This window comes from Jaculus jaculus, chromosome 4, assembly GCF_020740685.1.
Source record: "Jaculus jaculus isolate mJacJac1 chromosome 4, mJacJac1.mat.Y.cur, whole genome shotgun sequence".
Classification (NCBI taxonomy): Eukaryota; Metazoa; Chordata; class Mammalia; order Rodentia; family Dipodidae; genus Jaculus; species Jaculus jaculus.
Genome location: NC_059105.1, coordinates 81,151,410 through 81,167,138, shown reverse-complemented (window position 1 = coordinate 81,167,138; position 15,729 = coordinate 81,151,410). Strand labels below are relative to the sequence as shown.

Sequence of the window (15,729 nt, the reverse complement as noted above, 5' to 3'; positions counted from 1 at the left end):
ACCAATAGGAGTATAATACGGACTCTACTCCACTTATAAGAATCCTGAAGTGAATCTTGAATTTGTAAATAGGAACCATAGCTCCACCATGGGCACAGACTTTCTTAGATTTCTCTGGGTTCTTCAATCAGGTACCTGGTGTCAAGAAACAGAGGCCAGCATGATTGATTAAGCAGGAAAGACACCCAGTAGTGATTAATGAATTTTTATTTTCACACTCATTGCAAGAACTGATAACAAGGCTTAGGACTAAGCTTCTCAGAACAGTTTGCAACATTGTGTCACATACTTGGTCAGGTCCAGAAACTAATGATATTGCCACAAAGCAGTGTGAGTAAATAAGCTATATCTACATGTACTGGTATTGATAACCCAGAATCTTACACTAAAGCAGTGTGCAAAAGATTATGCAGTATGCTGTTTACAGCTAGCACGGAGGGAGTTTGTGTGTGAGGAGCTTGACCTGGAAACCTGGTTCATGTAATGCCATAAGAAGGCTACAAGGGAGACAAAGAACTTCCTGTTTTCTGGAGTCAGTGTTGGCATCTTGAGTCACAGTCTAGGCCGGGCAAAGTCACTTGTTTCTGGCTCTGAAGAAAAGAATTATTGGAAACTATGTCCTCAACCAGGAATTTCCTCAACCAACCAACCATTCCCTCACAAGGTTGCTTCAAAGGTCGTATGGGCAGTCACAAATGGAATTTTTTTTCTATGAGTATATTTCTTTCTGTGTTCTTATTTGAAATATACCTTAATCCTGCCCTGGTAAGGTAATTTTTTGGCTATCTGAAAAGGAAAATTTAGCCAGCCCTTAACCCCTACTTGCCACTAAAAGTAAGAGGATGGTCCAGGGGCGGGGGGAGGAGGGTTTGTTAGGGTCCATCCTGGGCCCAGCTTGATACAGATAGTCAAGTGCTGTGGAAGGAGAAATCTAATAAGTAAAATAAATGAAAGCATGGACAGTTTTCACACACAAAAAAATATGATTTGGTTTAAGAGCAAAGAAATGGTATAAGGCTGCAAAATTCTGTTTCCTAAGATGATCTGTCCCTGGTACTAATAATAATAATGTGGGAATTGTCAGGCAGAAACAGGCATCATCCCACTTCCTTATCATCGCCATATTGTAAAGTGCTGTTGAGCTAGGGCCCAGTGTGCACACACCAACTCGGTTCATTGGGTAAAGATTCAGTGTCAGAAAGTGAGAGAGTTCAGGGATAGTTTCTAAACAAATATTCTAAGAAAAGCTGTGGCATTTACAAAGCTAATTCTATCAGTAATTGTGCATGTGCCTAATTGCACAGGGAGTTAATCTCAATTAAACTTTTATGATAAATATTAATGTATAGTTACTGGAGTTGTAGTGTTCACATCCTACCATCAAACCTCCAATCATTCTCAAATTAAACTACTTACTATTTGGCATTTGCTTTGAATAGATTTGTAAGTAAATAATGGCACAAAGGATCTTGAGATATTCTTGGTGATGTTATTTGTGACTTGAAAATAAAATCAAAAGTTATACATTTAAATGGATTTGAGATGTTTCATAGCACAACATGCTTTTTATTTATTAAATTCCTATCAGACTAAGTATAAAAGAAGTAATAATAAAGTTCACTGGTTCTGTTAGAAAAGAACTTGTTTGCCTTCATGATACAGCAAAGATTGAAGAACATAACTTCTTTAGACATCTTTTCAGCTTCATTCTTTTTCATTTTTTCACTCCTTTCACATAGTGACAACATGAATGCACTTGCTAGCACATTTTTTGTCAATTATATTGTAGGTAGATCTAGCCACACTTTTTCTTTGGGTTGGGAATGGCAATTTATATAGTGAAATGGCTGTATAGCAAACATGGTATAGTGATTTTCATCATGGAAACTGACTGACTTTATTGCTGTCTAGATATACAGTACAGGAGGAGGAATATAAAAATTACCCATTGAGAATGAAGAGCTTACTGTGGTTCATATACTTACATGTAAACACAAGTAAGGTCTGTGTACATTTTAAGTTGAATGTGGCACTGTGCTAAAATATAGTTCAAAAACCTAATTAGCATTTTAAAAAAACAAAAACGGCATAAACATCTATGTGTTTCTAATTCCAAACAAGCTGGTATGTTAGTGTGCTGAAGCTTCAAACAGTCAGAAACAAGCAGGTAATTGTTTCTATCACCAGAACCTGACTCCCATGCCCCACTGTAACTTCATGTTATGGATCTGTCCCTGTGTTTCCTGTGGCATACATTCATTCATAATACCTGCCCTAGCAGCAAACGTAGTCGCCTTATCTGCCTTTATTTCCTTGAATCACAGGAGCTTCAGTTTCAACGACTCACCCGAGAACTGGAAGTGGAAAGGCAGATTGTTGCCAGTCAGCTAGAAAGATGTAGGCTTGGAGCAGAATCGCCAAGCATCGCCAGCACCAGGTACAGGGCCATGGCTCTATCTTTATGCACCCTCGCGTTGCGTGTATTAGTATGTTGGTAAGTTTCTGTAGCAGAAGAAACTCTGCTGCCTTCAGCAGCTTGAGCTGTTGTATGTAGATACAGGTGATGGAAATGTCACAGTTAGTTGTTAACTATTTGGTAAAGCTAGTTTATTTGGGTAGCTTTTTGGCTGGCTCTCTGAAAACATGGTATGGATTTTTTTAAACTAGGAAAATATGGTAAATGGTAAAGTTTAGTTGACTTTTAGTAGTACCTTCAGTTTATTTTGTTTTTATTTAAATTTATGAAGCTGTTACACAAACTAATTGCTCTGAAATCTAAAGTATTTGAATATGGTAAATACAAAATGAGCTTAATGTATTCAAGTGTAGTAATTACAAAATGAGCATGTAATTGAAAAATCACAATTGTTATTTTTTATTTAAATGGCCTCTTTTACTGTTTAAAATATCATTATTGTGTAAATTACTACCATATACTCCAAATGCTAAATCACTGCTTATCTATGGATTTATTTCCTAGTAACTTCATATTCTAACAGCGTACTATGAATACTTGCATTGCTTGCATTCTTAAGTTTGGTTTGTTTATCACAGGTGGTAAACTTACGAAGAGTTGTGTCAGTTATTTCAGGCCACATAATTGTTCTCCTCAGCATCTTTCTAGCTCATAGGAGAAAAACTACTCTTTGCTGAATAGAATGCTATCTGGATTTTCTCTTCTAGCTGATTTTTGATATGTTTTTCAAACTATTAGTCACTTAAATTCAAATGAACTCTCATCCCTGGCCGTTGACAGGTGTGTATACTGGTATGTGTATTAAGACAGTAAAGCATATAAAGGTAGTCAATAAAACTTTTTTTAAAATTACAAAAATAAGTAATCATTGTTTAATTATCCAAATAGTCTTTTTTAGTAAGAAAAATTATAAGCAGGATATACAATGATGAATTTCTAATTATACCTTTTGGTACCAATGAAATAATTTACCAAGGAATTATTTTTTGAAAGGTATACAAAGTCAGTAATATGATGCTATAAATTTAAAAAAAGTATAGACAAACTGGTATGGAAAAATAGAATTTATATTAATAGGAAAATTAATTCATCATTCTGGCAATATTACTAGCACAAGGAAGATATTATTATCTTGGTAATAAAGAAGTACTTGCTAGATCAACAATTATAGCCAGTACCTAGGAGAAATGGCAAGAGAGGAAATCCCTAGCTACTGAGTTTTTGAGCTGTCTTTGCAGGAAGCCTAAGGCTCTTGTCAAACCTTGAGATGAATACTAGAGTTAGGTGTAATGCCAATGCAGAGACCAAGGAATGAGGTTTGGGATATATACAAGTTTAGACATTTGAATGTGTTGATCGCTACATTAAGCTATGTCTTTTAAAGGGCTGAACACTTGGCAAAACCCAAGTTCATGTTGTGTGTGGGTTTGAAGCCCAATCAGATATTTTAAAGTACAAATCAAAAGGCCCCAAGAGTGATATAAATAAGATGACAGAACGATTCTTCCCAGCGTATGTCCATTCACACGAACATCTCTTTAAACAGCTATCCACATGTGGAATTACCTTCACAAGACCTTGGAAACCCAAATGAGAAGTGCCTGCACCTGAGTGTAGCACAAAATAAGAGATGCACTAAAGAGCACAAAAAGGATAGGTTTACATTATGTATTGTATTTGTTATGATTTGATAAGGAATGGCATTAAAATATTTATCTTCAAAAACCTTGAAAATGAATAAAAATCATTAGATTGGAAGAAAGAGTATAATTTCATGGAAGAAATAGATACCAATGATAAAATTCTGAAAGCTCTATATAGTAATACTGGTACTAATTAATTATCCATCTGTATGGAAATAGTATATATGCTGTAGGTAGGTAAGCTGTATAATAGTTAAATGAAGTATATACATATATCAACATGGGTGTGTTTTCAAAACTGTATCTCTTCTTTAGGAAGAGATAGAGGAAGATTTTATCTATAAACATTTTTAAATGTATGTATTAATACTATATAATAGTTAATGTGAAGTTATTATTTATCAGTGAATGCATCTGATGTAAAAACACTATTTTGGGATAATCAGTTTAAGATAGCAATACCTCTGCAGAGGAAGATTTGGCTGAATGTATAAATTTTTCTTTAAGAGAGTCATCTGGAGCAAACATTACAAAATGCTGATGGTAGTTGACATTTCATGACTAGTAAGTTATTTTCTATACTTTGAAAATTTTAAATAAATTTAAAGCTATATAGTGCTTTATCTAAGTCCATTGATTTGTTAAAAGTCTATATAATATATATTGTGGGCAGTAGTTACCTACAATAGAAAAATCATAGTCCATGGTCTTGTGTATGCTTCATGCCTGGTGCATAGTGTCATAACTAGTGTGCTGCTGAGGTTTAATGATATAAAAGGTAAAGCTGGTATTTGGTTATGGAGAACTTAAATTGATCTGTAAAGGATTGTGTCTGGTGATGGCGATGTTGTTGTGTAAAACAGAATGGAGAGAAGCCAGGCAGCCAAACAAGGATAAATTATGTTGTCTTCAGAGTTATGAGCAGGGCATGTTGATTTCTTTATTTACTTAACTCTAGTTGGAATGGTAATTGATAGGCCTTACTGTCACATTGCACTGGATTCTCATGCCTTCAGGGTGCTTTCCAGAGGACCTAAGAAGACAGTGGGTACATTTGTGCTGCTATTTGACCAATAGATCTACACACTGGCAAGGAAGCATTAGAAACAGTAGATGAGTAAACAGCACAAAAGTGCTTTGTTAATGTCACTTGAGAGATACCCATCCCCCATTTGTCTTTCAGCTCCTCTGACTGCCCATCTTACCAACCAAATATAAGGATGTAAACAGATTTTCAGAGAGGCAGATGCCCTTTCCTAGCAACTTTTAAGTACACTAGGTGCTTATGACCACGAAGCAAGCTATTTCTTATTGGTATTTGTTCACTCTTATGTAAAGTGAGTTTAGTCAGAAAATGAAGGATTTTATAACTACATTATATTTTATATCACTTGGTTATGATTTTTGTGTCTTCAGTAGTAAAATGATCTCTAAGATGGTCTACTTTTCCTGCTGCAAAGGTGACAGTGATTCACAGGAAAACAAAAGGTGCATTTTCATTCACTTTTCTGTTGTTTGAAGTTTTTGCCATCATTGGCTTCATGCTAAATAGGAACAAGGTGGTAGAGTGAGGTCAGATACGGGACCCAATTCATGTTGTGCCAAATGATGTGTTTGTGGTTCTAAATGTAGGCAGGTTGGCTCCCTGTCATCTGCAGGGGACCTGTAGTATGCTCTGCTGAGAACGTCAAATATGGTTAAACTGAAATTGCTTACCTTTTTTTTTTTTTTTTAACTCTTTTGGAGTAGTAGCATTCTAAACAAAGTAGTGGAAAGCTAATTTCTTAGTTGATTTTACATTTTTTTTTTATTTCTGCAAAAAGAAACATTTAAAAACAACCAATATCAAGCTGGACATGGTGGTACATGCCTTGAATCCCAGCACTTGGGAGGCAGAGATAGGAGGACCACTGTGACTTTGAGGCCAACCTGAGATTACATGGTGAATTCCACCTTAGCCTGGACTAGAGCAAGACCTTACTTGGGGTGGGGGTGGGGGACTGTCAGTATCATTATAGTGACCCTTAGCCTGGAGTTGGTTGGTGGTGACTATATGCAAAGATGATGCATGAGCCTGAAAGTGGGTAGATATTTGTTGTGCGTTGACGTTTGTTCTGGACACACTGCAGGTGTCTGTGTTTATGTTCCTCCTCGTCTAACAGTGATTAGGATAAAGGAATTAGGAGAAAAGGGAGATTAAACAAAATAAAATGGTGAGGCTGGGGAGATGGTTCAATTGTGAAAGGTGCTTGCCTGCAAAGCCAACCAGTCCAGGTTCAATTCCCCAGCACCTGTATAAAGGTGAAGCCGCAAGAGACACTGCCTTAAAGAGTTAGAATACAGACAATCCTCTCACTTCCATATACACACTGTGACACACACACACACACACACACACATGCAGATATACACACACTCACATAAAAAATAAGATTTAAGGTGTGTTTTTAAAAAAATATTTTTTGTAACATGTGTGCCTCTGCTAAGGAAAAGAGCTACTTCTGCTTCAAGTGTCCTTGCAGTCATGCTAAAGACAGACATGAATACCTGATCAGGTTTTTCAGGAGGATCCCCACTTCCTGGAGCTAAGACTGCTGTGGTTTCTTTTGGGTGTCTCCAATGAAGAAAGCACTCTTTGAAGCAAGAAATGCCTTTACCAGTCACTTAACAATTAATTACAAAACAGACTCACAGGGATGCTTCTCATTGCTAAGTGGAATATAAATGGAATAGAACTTTTGCTAAAAGTAACTCCTCAGGGGGACAGTTCTGACAGCTGGCATGGCTTAGGGTGATGCTTAGCATATGTAGATAGATGGATCAGTTTTGGATTCTCTATGCAGGCATCCAGCCATGATTTCTTTCTTCAGAACTTTTGGGAGTCTTAGATGGCAGCAGGTGTCAAGATGTGGGGTGTTCTGTGTTGCAGTTCACTGTGCAGGTGTGTGGTAAGAGCAGTTTTTCATCAAAAATAATTCCCAGGGCCACCATAGGATTTGCAACACACTTCAGGAAGATCTCAGAGCACAGGGGTCATTCCAGATTTTGATAAATACAAACTTCATGTTTTCCTTCCTGCTGTGTCCACCAGTGGGGTATTGATCCAGTATTAGTTGAGTTTAGATTTCACCAGATGAGCTGACAGTGAGGGATGCAGTGCCCATGACAAGAAAACAACCTAGACTCATGTCCATCTGCTCACTTCTGCCCTCCCATGTTCCCAGGGATATGGAAAGAGGAAGTGAGTTGCTAAGATCATACCTTTGGTCTGTATTGTATTGACTGTGGAGTTAAATAAATAATGATCGGCTTAGAGAATTTGTAAAGTTCAGGAAAATATAAAGGGAAAAGTCCATGATTTTGCTACTCAGAGATAACACTATGTTTTAAAGCCAGACTTATTGAAATATAAGTTACAATAAAATCCACTTTGTAGCATAGCTGAACAACATTTTTTTTTTTTTTTTAGTTTTTCGAGGTAGGGTCTCAGTCTAGCTCAGGCTGACCTGGAATTCACTTTGTAGTCTCAGGGTGGCCTTGAACTCACCACGATCCTCCTACCTCTGCCTCCTGAGTGCTGGGATTAAAGGCGTGCGCCACCACGCCTGGCCTGTTGTACAACTTTTGACTAGCACAGGTGGCATTCACTTACATGGCTGCCACAGTCAACAGAACATTTTCATGATCCTCCAAAATGAGACTACCTCTTTTAAAACTTTACTATGTTTCTTTCTCTTCAATTATTCTTTACTAAGAATAGCTCTCTATTACTAAATTTTCAAGCTCCAGTCTGATATGCTAAGCCAATGGGTTAAAATACTTGCATGTGTGTAGCATGTGCAATGTGGTGAGTACACATATACATGCAGATTGCCTGCCCCAGACAGAGATCTCTGGGAGTCCTTCCTCTTTTCACTTATCTGCACATTTTTTTTAAGATGCTGTCTGCACATTTTTTTAAGATGCCGTCTCTCACTGATCATGGGAACGGCCCTTGTTTCAATTGCACTTACTGACCATCAAGCCCCAGCAGCTCTTCATAGGGCTGGAGATCAAAGGGTATATATAGCTCACCCCAGCTTTTTATGTGGGTGCTGGGGAATCCAATTCTCGACAAATTAGGGCCTCTTGGGTCCTTATGCTTGTTCCAGCATGGGCTCTTATCCACTGGGCTATCTCTTTTAAAGTTACCTTTTAAAAAAAAGTGTAATCATTTTTATTTGCAAGAAGAGCAACAGGCACAGAGAATGAGCGCACCGGGGCTTCGAGCCCCTGCAGATGAACCTCGTATGCATGCTCCACTTCATGCATCTGGCTTTATGTGGGCACTGAGGCCATCAGGCTGTGCAGGCAAGCGCTGTAACTGCTGAGGCATCTTTCCAGTGCATAAGTTAACTTTTAATGGTTCTTATTTGCCTGACAGATTCCCAGAGCAGAAATAGTTTGGAAGGTAGGGATGCTAATTTGTCAGCAGCTAGAGATTCTTGCCCCTTTCCCATGGCAAGTGCACAGTGGGTGAGGACATAGCCAGGAAAAATATTGTGAGGTAAATCAGTCTTCTGATGTACAACATACAGCCTGTGTTCACATCTCATTCAAGTGAAGAAATTACACTAGTGGTTTAACCTGCTGAGTGACAAAACTAGAGAAGAGTGGGAGAATGTGGTTGGCATGGAAGATTCAGTAAGTAAAAACAATATGATCAGCATAGAATTGCTAAGGCTCTCAAAATGTTTGGACAGAATTTGAAAAATGTTCTTGCTAAGAGACTTGCAAGCTTAACCACTGCCCAGAAACTCATCTTAGTTTTCACTCCCTGTTTCTGAGTTATGTCTAGATAAGTTTCGAATGGTGAAAGTTTCTTTGCAGGCATAAATTTGTTCCTTACATTTTATCTATCTTGCCAATCACAGCATTTTAACTTATTATGATGAAACACTAAATCTGCATTTATATTGAAGTCAAAAAGATAAATAAAACTGGACTTTTAATAGTTGTAGAATATATTAGTGTTTTAATTTTCAGATGTCATAACCTGTTGAAGCACATTGTCTCTTACTATCTGCTGCTGCTGCTGCTGCTATCTTGAAGCTACTATAGGCACAGAGAAAGACCTTGTCTGTATCAACTGTATGACAGAGAAAGTGGAATACCAATGTGGACACATTCTCCCTGAGATTTGCTCGCCTTTCTGAGTTATTTTTAAAACTTTGCTAAATTAGAATTCCTTATAGTTTCTAAAAAGGTATTATAATCTTGACAAATAATCTTCATGCTACCACTTAAAAAAAAAAACTTAGTTTTCAATGAAATGATTTGAATCACCATGGCCATACAGGTGTTTTATTTTGTTTTACACTTTATAGGGTCATCTACGGGTGCCCATCCAGCTTCCATTGGTACCACCAAAAATTCTAGAAGCGTTTTAGGACTGATAGCAGAATAGGCTGTTTCATGGTTGAGATCTTTTCTTTGATGAATATTTTGAAGTTATTGTGAAATAAAGTGCCTCAAGTAATACATTTAAAAAAAATAAAGTCTGAGTATACTGTCTCTCTCTTGACAGTGTATTAACGTACTTCATTTACTACTTCTGGCAGATGCTTGATATAGTTCTGTCCCTTTGACCTTCACTGCTCTCACCAGCTAAAACCTGTGAGTTCTTTTCCTGTTAGATGATAGTTTTAATGAGATACTTCATATAAAACTCCTACTTTTGCATAGAGTTCAGTGTTTTTTAATATATACTGTATAAAATGGTTCTCTGGTTATTTCTGTTGAGTTTTATACCATTTCCATCATCTAGAAAGAAACCTTTTACTCATTATCGTTCTTACCCCTTTCCTTTCTTCCTCACAAATGCTGGGAACTGTTTAATTTCTTTCTGTTGCTATGTTTTTCTATTCCAGACATTTTCTTATGTATGGTATTTCACAGTTTATGGTCTTTAGTACCTTGTACTTCATATACTTAAGTTTATCCCACTTTGTAGCATGCCTGGTTTTTTCCAAATAATATTCTATTATGTGTCTATACCACATTTGCCATGTTACTTATCAGTGACCATTGTGAAGTGCTATTGTGTTTGAATTTTAAGAGAGGAAGAGCACAAGGATATTGCCCCAGCCATTCTTAGCTTGGGAGAATGGAGAGTGAAGGGAGATTCCTGTGGCCTGCCCATTCATGTTGCCTCACAAGGACTTGCTTTCTTCCCCTCTCCTTTCATTGCTAGCAAATCTTTGTTGATACCTAAGCTAGTCATCTGTGCAGGTTTACCTTTAAGAGTACTAAAGTAGTACACAAAGCCACTTCAGAGTACCATGATATTCACCACAATACATCTTGTATAGCAGTATGCTTAGTTAGGTACTGGTGACTTACTGCTCAAGCATGGAGATCCCTGACTTTATTTCTAATCCAGACTACACAAAGAATTAAACTCTAACATTTGAACGTGATCATCAGAAGCACTCTTTGGGATCTCCACAGCAAATGTTTCCATAGATGCTCTTTAGGAGTGAATTTAGTAACACTGAATTTTTATAATACAACTCCTGGTACTAAAAGGAAGAGCTCACATCTGAAGGACCATCCGACTGACCTTAGCACTATAGCACTTAGTTATCTGGAGCAGTTTTCACCACACAGCTTTTCCAGAAGGCTCTTTTAATTGCTACTTCTCATTGTCATTCAACTCACAGGCCAGTTTTATCTGGGACACACATACCAAGTGACAACTGTTTCCACATATTTGATTTGACTTGTATAGTTGAGACTTCTATAGGACATGCAAACTCAAGGTAACTCAGTGATATTCCTGTAGACTAACTTATTTTACACTAGGAATATGGTCATGTAATATTTTAAACTAAATGATTTTCATGAAAACAGAATCTTTTATGATCCAAGAGTATTGAATAACAAAGCTATTTATTCATAGTGAATATACTCCAAAATGAATTTGCTGTGCCTCCCGTTCAGGATTTTAAAATGTTAAGTTGGTGATGTGCCTGGGAGGAATCAAAAAGATCAAGTTTATAGTTAGCACCAACGTTTCAGTGTATTATAAGACTATTGTAATGAATTTGATGAAATATGGAAGCATCCCAGCTGTATTAGTTTTTCTAATTAATGAAGAAGAAAATACCTGATAAAATTTAAGAACCCCATGCCTCAAAAACTTATGTGCCATGCCATTATTTATATATCTTTTTAAAAACCACTTTAATTAAAATAACTTTTTTAGGGGCTGGAGAGATGGCTTAGCGGTTAAGTGCTTGCCTGTGAAGCCTAAGGACCCCGGTTCGAGGCTCAGTTCCCCAGGTCCCACGTTAGCCAGATGCACAAGGGGGCGCATGCGTCTGGAGTTCGTTTGCAGTGGCTGGAGGCCCTGGCGCGCCCATTCTCTCTCTCCCTCTCTCTGTCTTTCTCTCTGTGTCTGTCACTCTCAAATAAATAAATAAATAAAAATTTTTTTAAAAAATAACTTTTTTAGCCGGGCATGGTGGTGCACGCCTTTAATCCCAGTACTCGGGAGGCAGAGGTAGGAGGATTGCCATGAGTTCGAGGCCACCCTGAGACTCCATAGTGAATTCCAGGTCAGCCTGGGCTAGAGTGAGACCCTACCTCAAAAAACCAAAAAAAAAAAAAAATTTTAATTTTCTATAGTTTATATTTTATAATTACTATTTCTAAAATACTTGACATTCATTATTGAGTTGAAATAAGAATTATAGTACTAGCAATCACTCTTCATCTTTAAAAAAATGCAAGTGGATATGTATGAGTGCTCTTGTGGGTATGGACGCATGCATGTGGAGGCCTGAGGCCCATGTCAGGTGTCTTGCACAGATCATATCCCTCACTGATTAGGTTATACTAGCTAGCCTCTTCCTGTCTCTGGTTCACTAACACTAGGATAACAACTTTTACACAGATGCTGGGGATCCAAACTCAGGCCCTCATACTTGAGTGGCAACCACTTTACCTACCAAGCCAACTCTCTAGCCTCCTAGCCTTCACTTTTAATTATTAGTGTCCTGTAAAATCAAATGTATGGATTGTTAAAGTATGTCAAATACTTAAGTGGTCTGTATGATATTTCAAGGTACTCCTTGAAAGAAATTTACCTTTACTGCTATGTAGGAATTATTACTTTTATCATAGCAAAACCATAACGCTGCTCTTAAATTGTGTATTTTTTTAATGGCTGTCATTTTGTATTACTTGTATTTTTTATCATCTTCTAGAAATTTCCATTTGAGCAAGAGGAATCACCAATGAACACTAAGCAGATGAAGTAGTTCCTTCATAGTTGTGTAAACTATGTGTCTGCATTGTGGTGACCAGGTTGCCCTGGTATTATCTTTTCTTGTCATACCCTTGGTTAAAATGTTTGTTTTGTGATGGGAAAGAATAGCCATGGAGCCCCTTTTATAAAAACAATGGTTCTAGTTTAATTGAATATTTTTTATTTGTGGGGGGAATGTGTTTGTATGTGATGTGGTGGTGTAGTGTGGTGTGGTGTGGTATGTGTGTGTGGAGATGTGCGCTCCCCAGGTGTACACAGGTAAAGGGCAGAGAGTAAAATGTCTAATGTGCTCCTCTGTCACCCCTCTGCTTTTTTTCCTTGAGCCATAGTCTCTCACTGAACCTGGAGCTGCTATTTTCACTTAAACTGGAGTGAGCTAGTCTATCTCTGTCCAGCCCCCCAAGAACTGGGTTTGCAGTCATACCTGGCCACACCCACCTTTTACATGTTTACTAAGGATCAAACTCAGGTTCTCCTACTTGCATAGTAAGCACCCTTACCCACCAAGCCATCTCCCCAGCCCTTGGCTTGATATAGTTCTAATTACCATTAGAAACCTGACTGACATTAGGATGCCATTTCCCCCTAAACAATAGTATTTTTCCATAGCCTTTTCAGGTGAGTTACCAAGCTTCCTGTGCCTCCTGCCAGCTGAAGAAGTGCTGGCTCTATGAAGAAAGCCTAAAACCTGCCTCCAGCCCCACACCATGCCACTGCTTGCCCTCCCACCTGGATGGAAACTACAGAGGCTAGGGTGTCTATTCCAGGTTAATCCCAAACATGATGGAAGAAGCCATGTAAAAATTAATTCAGAAATTCTGAAAAGCCACCTTGCAAGGCATCACTGTAAATCTACTTTCTGCTGTTCATTATTTTAGGGAGAAAAGATTCTTTTCTTCATTTAATCACTTTCATCTTCAGAAGACTGGCAGATTCAGAGCAGAGGGTGTATGCTGTGACGTTTCCTTAACCCTTTGAAGAACTACTTAGCGGTTCATGGGAAAAAAAACTGGAGATGTGATTATCGGCCCCAAAGAGAGGGCATTTTCAGCAGTCAGTCAGCTTACTTAACACAACCACGGCGTGCCTGCCTTGGGCAAAAGGAAGAGTTTGTCAGGCTTTGTAGTGTCTGAATTGCTATTACAGCTCTCCTCCCGAAGGCTTCGCAATCTGTTTAATAACAAATCAATCTAATCTGTTTTTGCATGGATTTTTTTTCTTTTGCCATTGTGTTACTCTACAATTAAATGAGGAGGAAAAAAGCTCTAAAACAGAAGAAGAGAAAAGCCCTTAGGCTATAGATTTTTCACAGCTAAAAAAATTATTGTATTAACAAATTACGCATTTTAACTTCTACCAAATAATTTTGGTACAGCATTTGGTTTTCATTAATGAACTGCTTAAAATCCAACAAAAAATACCCTTAGGGCATATTAGAGAATGAATGCTGTCCAGTTACTTTAGGGTCTCAAGATCTTTGCTTCAGTCCACATCAGTGATTGGCTGATCTGCTCCCAACTTTAGTTCTGCTGTCTGTCATGATATGGTGAGCCATAGAGAAAATTCAAGTAAAATTACCATGAAAAGGAATGTTTAACTTTTCTCCCTAACGTAGTGAACAGCAGAAAGTACATTTGTGGTGATACTTTCCAGGGTTGCATTCCAGAATTTCTGAAATACACTTCACATGGCTTGGTGCATCGTGCTTAGAATCAACTTGGAACTGGTCACAAGCCCTGGTAGTTAGCAGAAACAAGCAAGCATGCATTTGTTTTCCAAGGAGCGCTGACAAATAATTCTTCTAAGGAAAGACTTATTTTATATAGTAAGTGAAACAGTACTACACTGCACATTGTGAATGTAAACATAAAGTTAGAGATTATATTGTTGAGAAGAGATACATTTGGAACCGTCTACATGTTAAGATCTTTGGGGATTCTTTTCAGTGACTAGCAGAGTAATAAGTCATCAATGGCTGCCAAAGCTGTCAGCTGAAAGGGTGACAAAAGTATTAGGATGATGGCACCTGGACCCAATTTTCTAGGTTAGGTTGGCATCCACAGGAAGATACCAAAACTCTAAAATTGATGGCTTCCTAATGTGAAACAGTGGGAAGTATGTAAGGATCACCTATGGCGTATTCTTGCCATCAGTGGCACAAGCATCTAGATGTCAGTGCCTTTTTATGGGAAATACAGTAGGCAGAGACATAGATGCCACTGTGCTTATGGCTTAGATTCAGGTTGTGAGGAGTTATACAGAGTGAATGAAAGGAAGAGGATAAAACCAAGAGATTTCTTAGAGATATATTGGTAGGTGGGCCTTAGTTTTGTTGCTAATTCAAAGAAACCATTTTTAAAATTGAAATGGAATTGGAGTGCTGAGTAGGTATTTGTTAGTGATGAGAATTTTATGGTTAGATTTTTGGTGTGATATTATTGTTGTTTTGCTCTTTCTAAAGTATCTGTATTTAGAGAGCCACCTAAAATATTTATTACTGATGTGACTGAGTTTGCTTCAAAACAATCCAGTAATGTAGGAGAAATCATGGATATTCATATATAGTAAGTTTCATCACTTACAGTTGGTCGAAGCTGGGTAAAAATTATATAAGTACTTCATCATAGTAACTTCTTATTGTATTTATTGTGTTTTTAAAATTCTCTACAATTTATTGCATTTTTATAAAAATATATTTATTAAATCAAATGGGATTTCTGAAAAGTCTTAAGGTATCTTAAATTTGGTGAGTATTCTTTTCAAAATGTTTGTGTAATGCCTACTTATTACCCCTAAATTTTACATTTTATAGGCTGTAATTCACACAATGTGTTACATTCTTCATATTGCCCTTCCCATCAATAATGTTGGGAGGGAAAGATTAAACTTGTCAGCTACCTTCTCTGTCATGTTGTTAACTCTTGTCCCTTCCTGGACTCATTTTTCAAAGGAACACTGATCATTGACATGAAAAATGCCTGTGTGCTATTGAGGGGACCTGTGTGCCACTGGACAGTGTTACCCTCTTAGGTATCAAACATTCTGTCTGAGAGACAGACTTTATCAGGTTTTTCTTTGATCATGATTACTATTCCTTCTCATTCTATCTTGGCCTTTTTCTGTTTTATTCCCTTTAGTAATAGTTTAGAAATCCAACAAGTTTGGAAGTAAGGGAGTAAATAGAGAAAGCAACAAGGTGGGGTATGAATATGGGGATGGAGTAGAAATGAGCTGGAGGCCTTCGTGCACCCCTTCTCTCTATCTGTCTTCTTGCACTTACATGCACTCTCTCTCTGCTT

General features: G+C 37.6%; 1 protein-coding gene across 9 annotated transcripts in view; it reads left to right on the top strand.

The window, feature by feature from the left end:
* Pkp4 (plakophilin 4) overlaps positions 1 to 15,729 on the top strand; it is a 247,223-nt gene that overhangs the window by 138,070 nt on the left and 93,424 nt on the right. For 7 of the 9 annotated variants that reach the window (XM_004651863.3, XM_045147110.1, XM_045147109.1 and 4 more), the window contains exon 3: positions 2,325 to 2,437. The exons of the other annotated variants lie outside the window; for them this stretch is intronic. In XM_004651863.3, the coding sequence (XP_004651920.2) occupies positions 2,325 to 2,437 (113 nt within the window). The remainder of the gene's footprint in view (positions 1 to 2,324; positions 2,438 to 15,729) is intronic. 9 annotated transcript variants of the gene reach the window in all.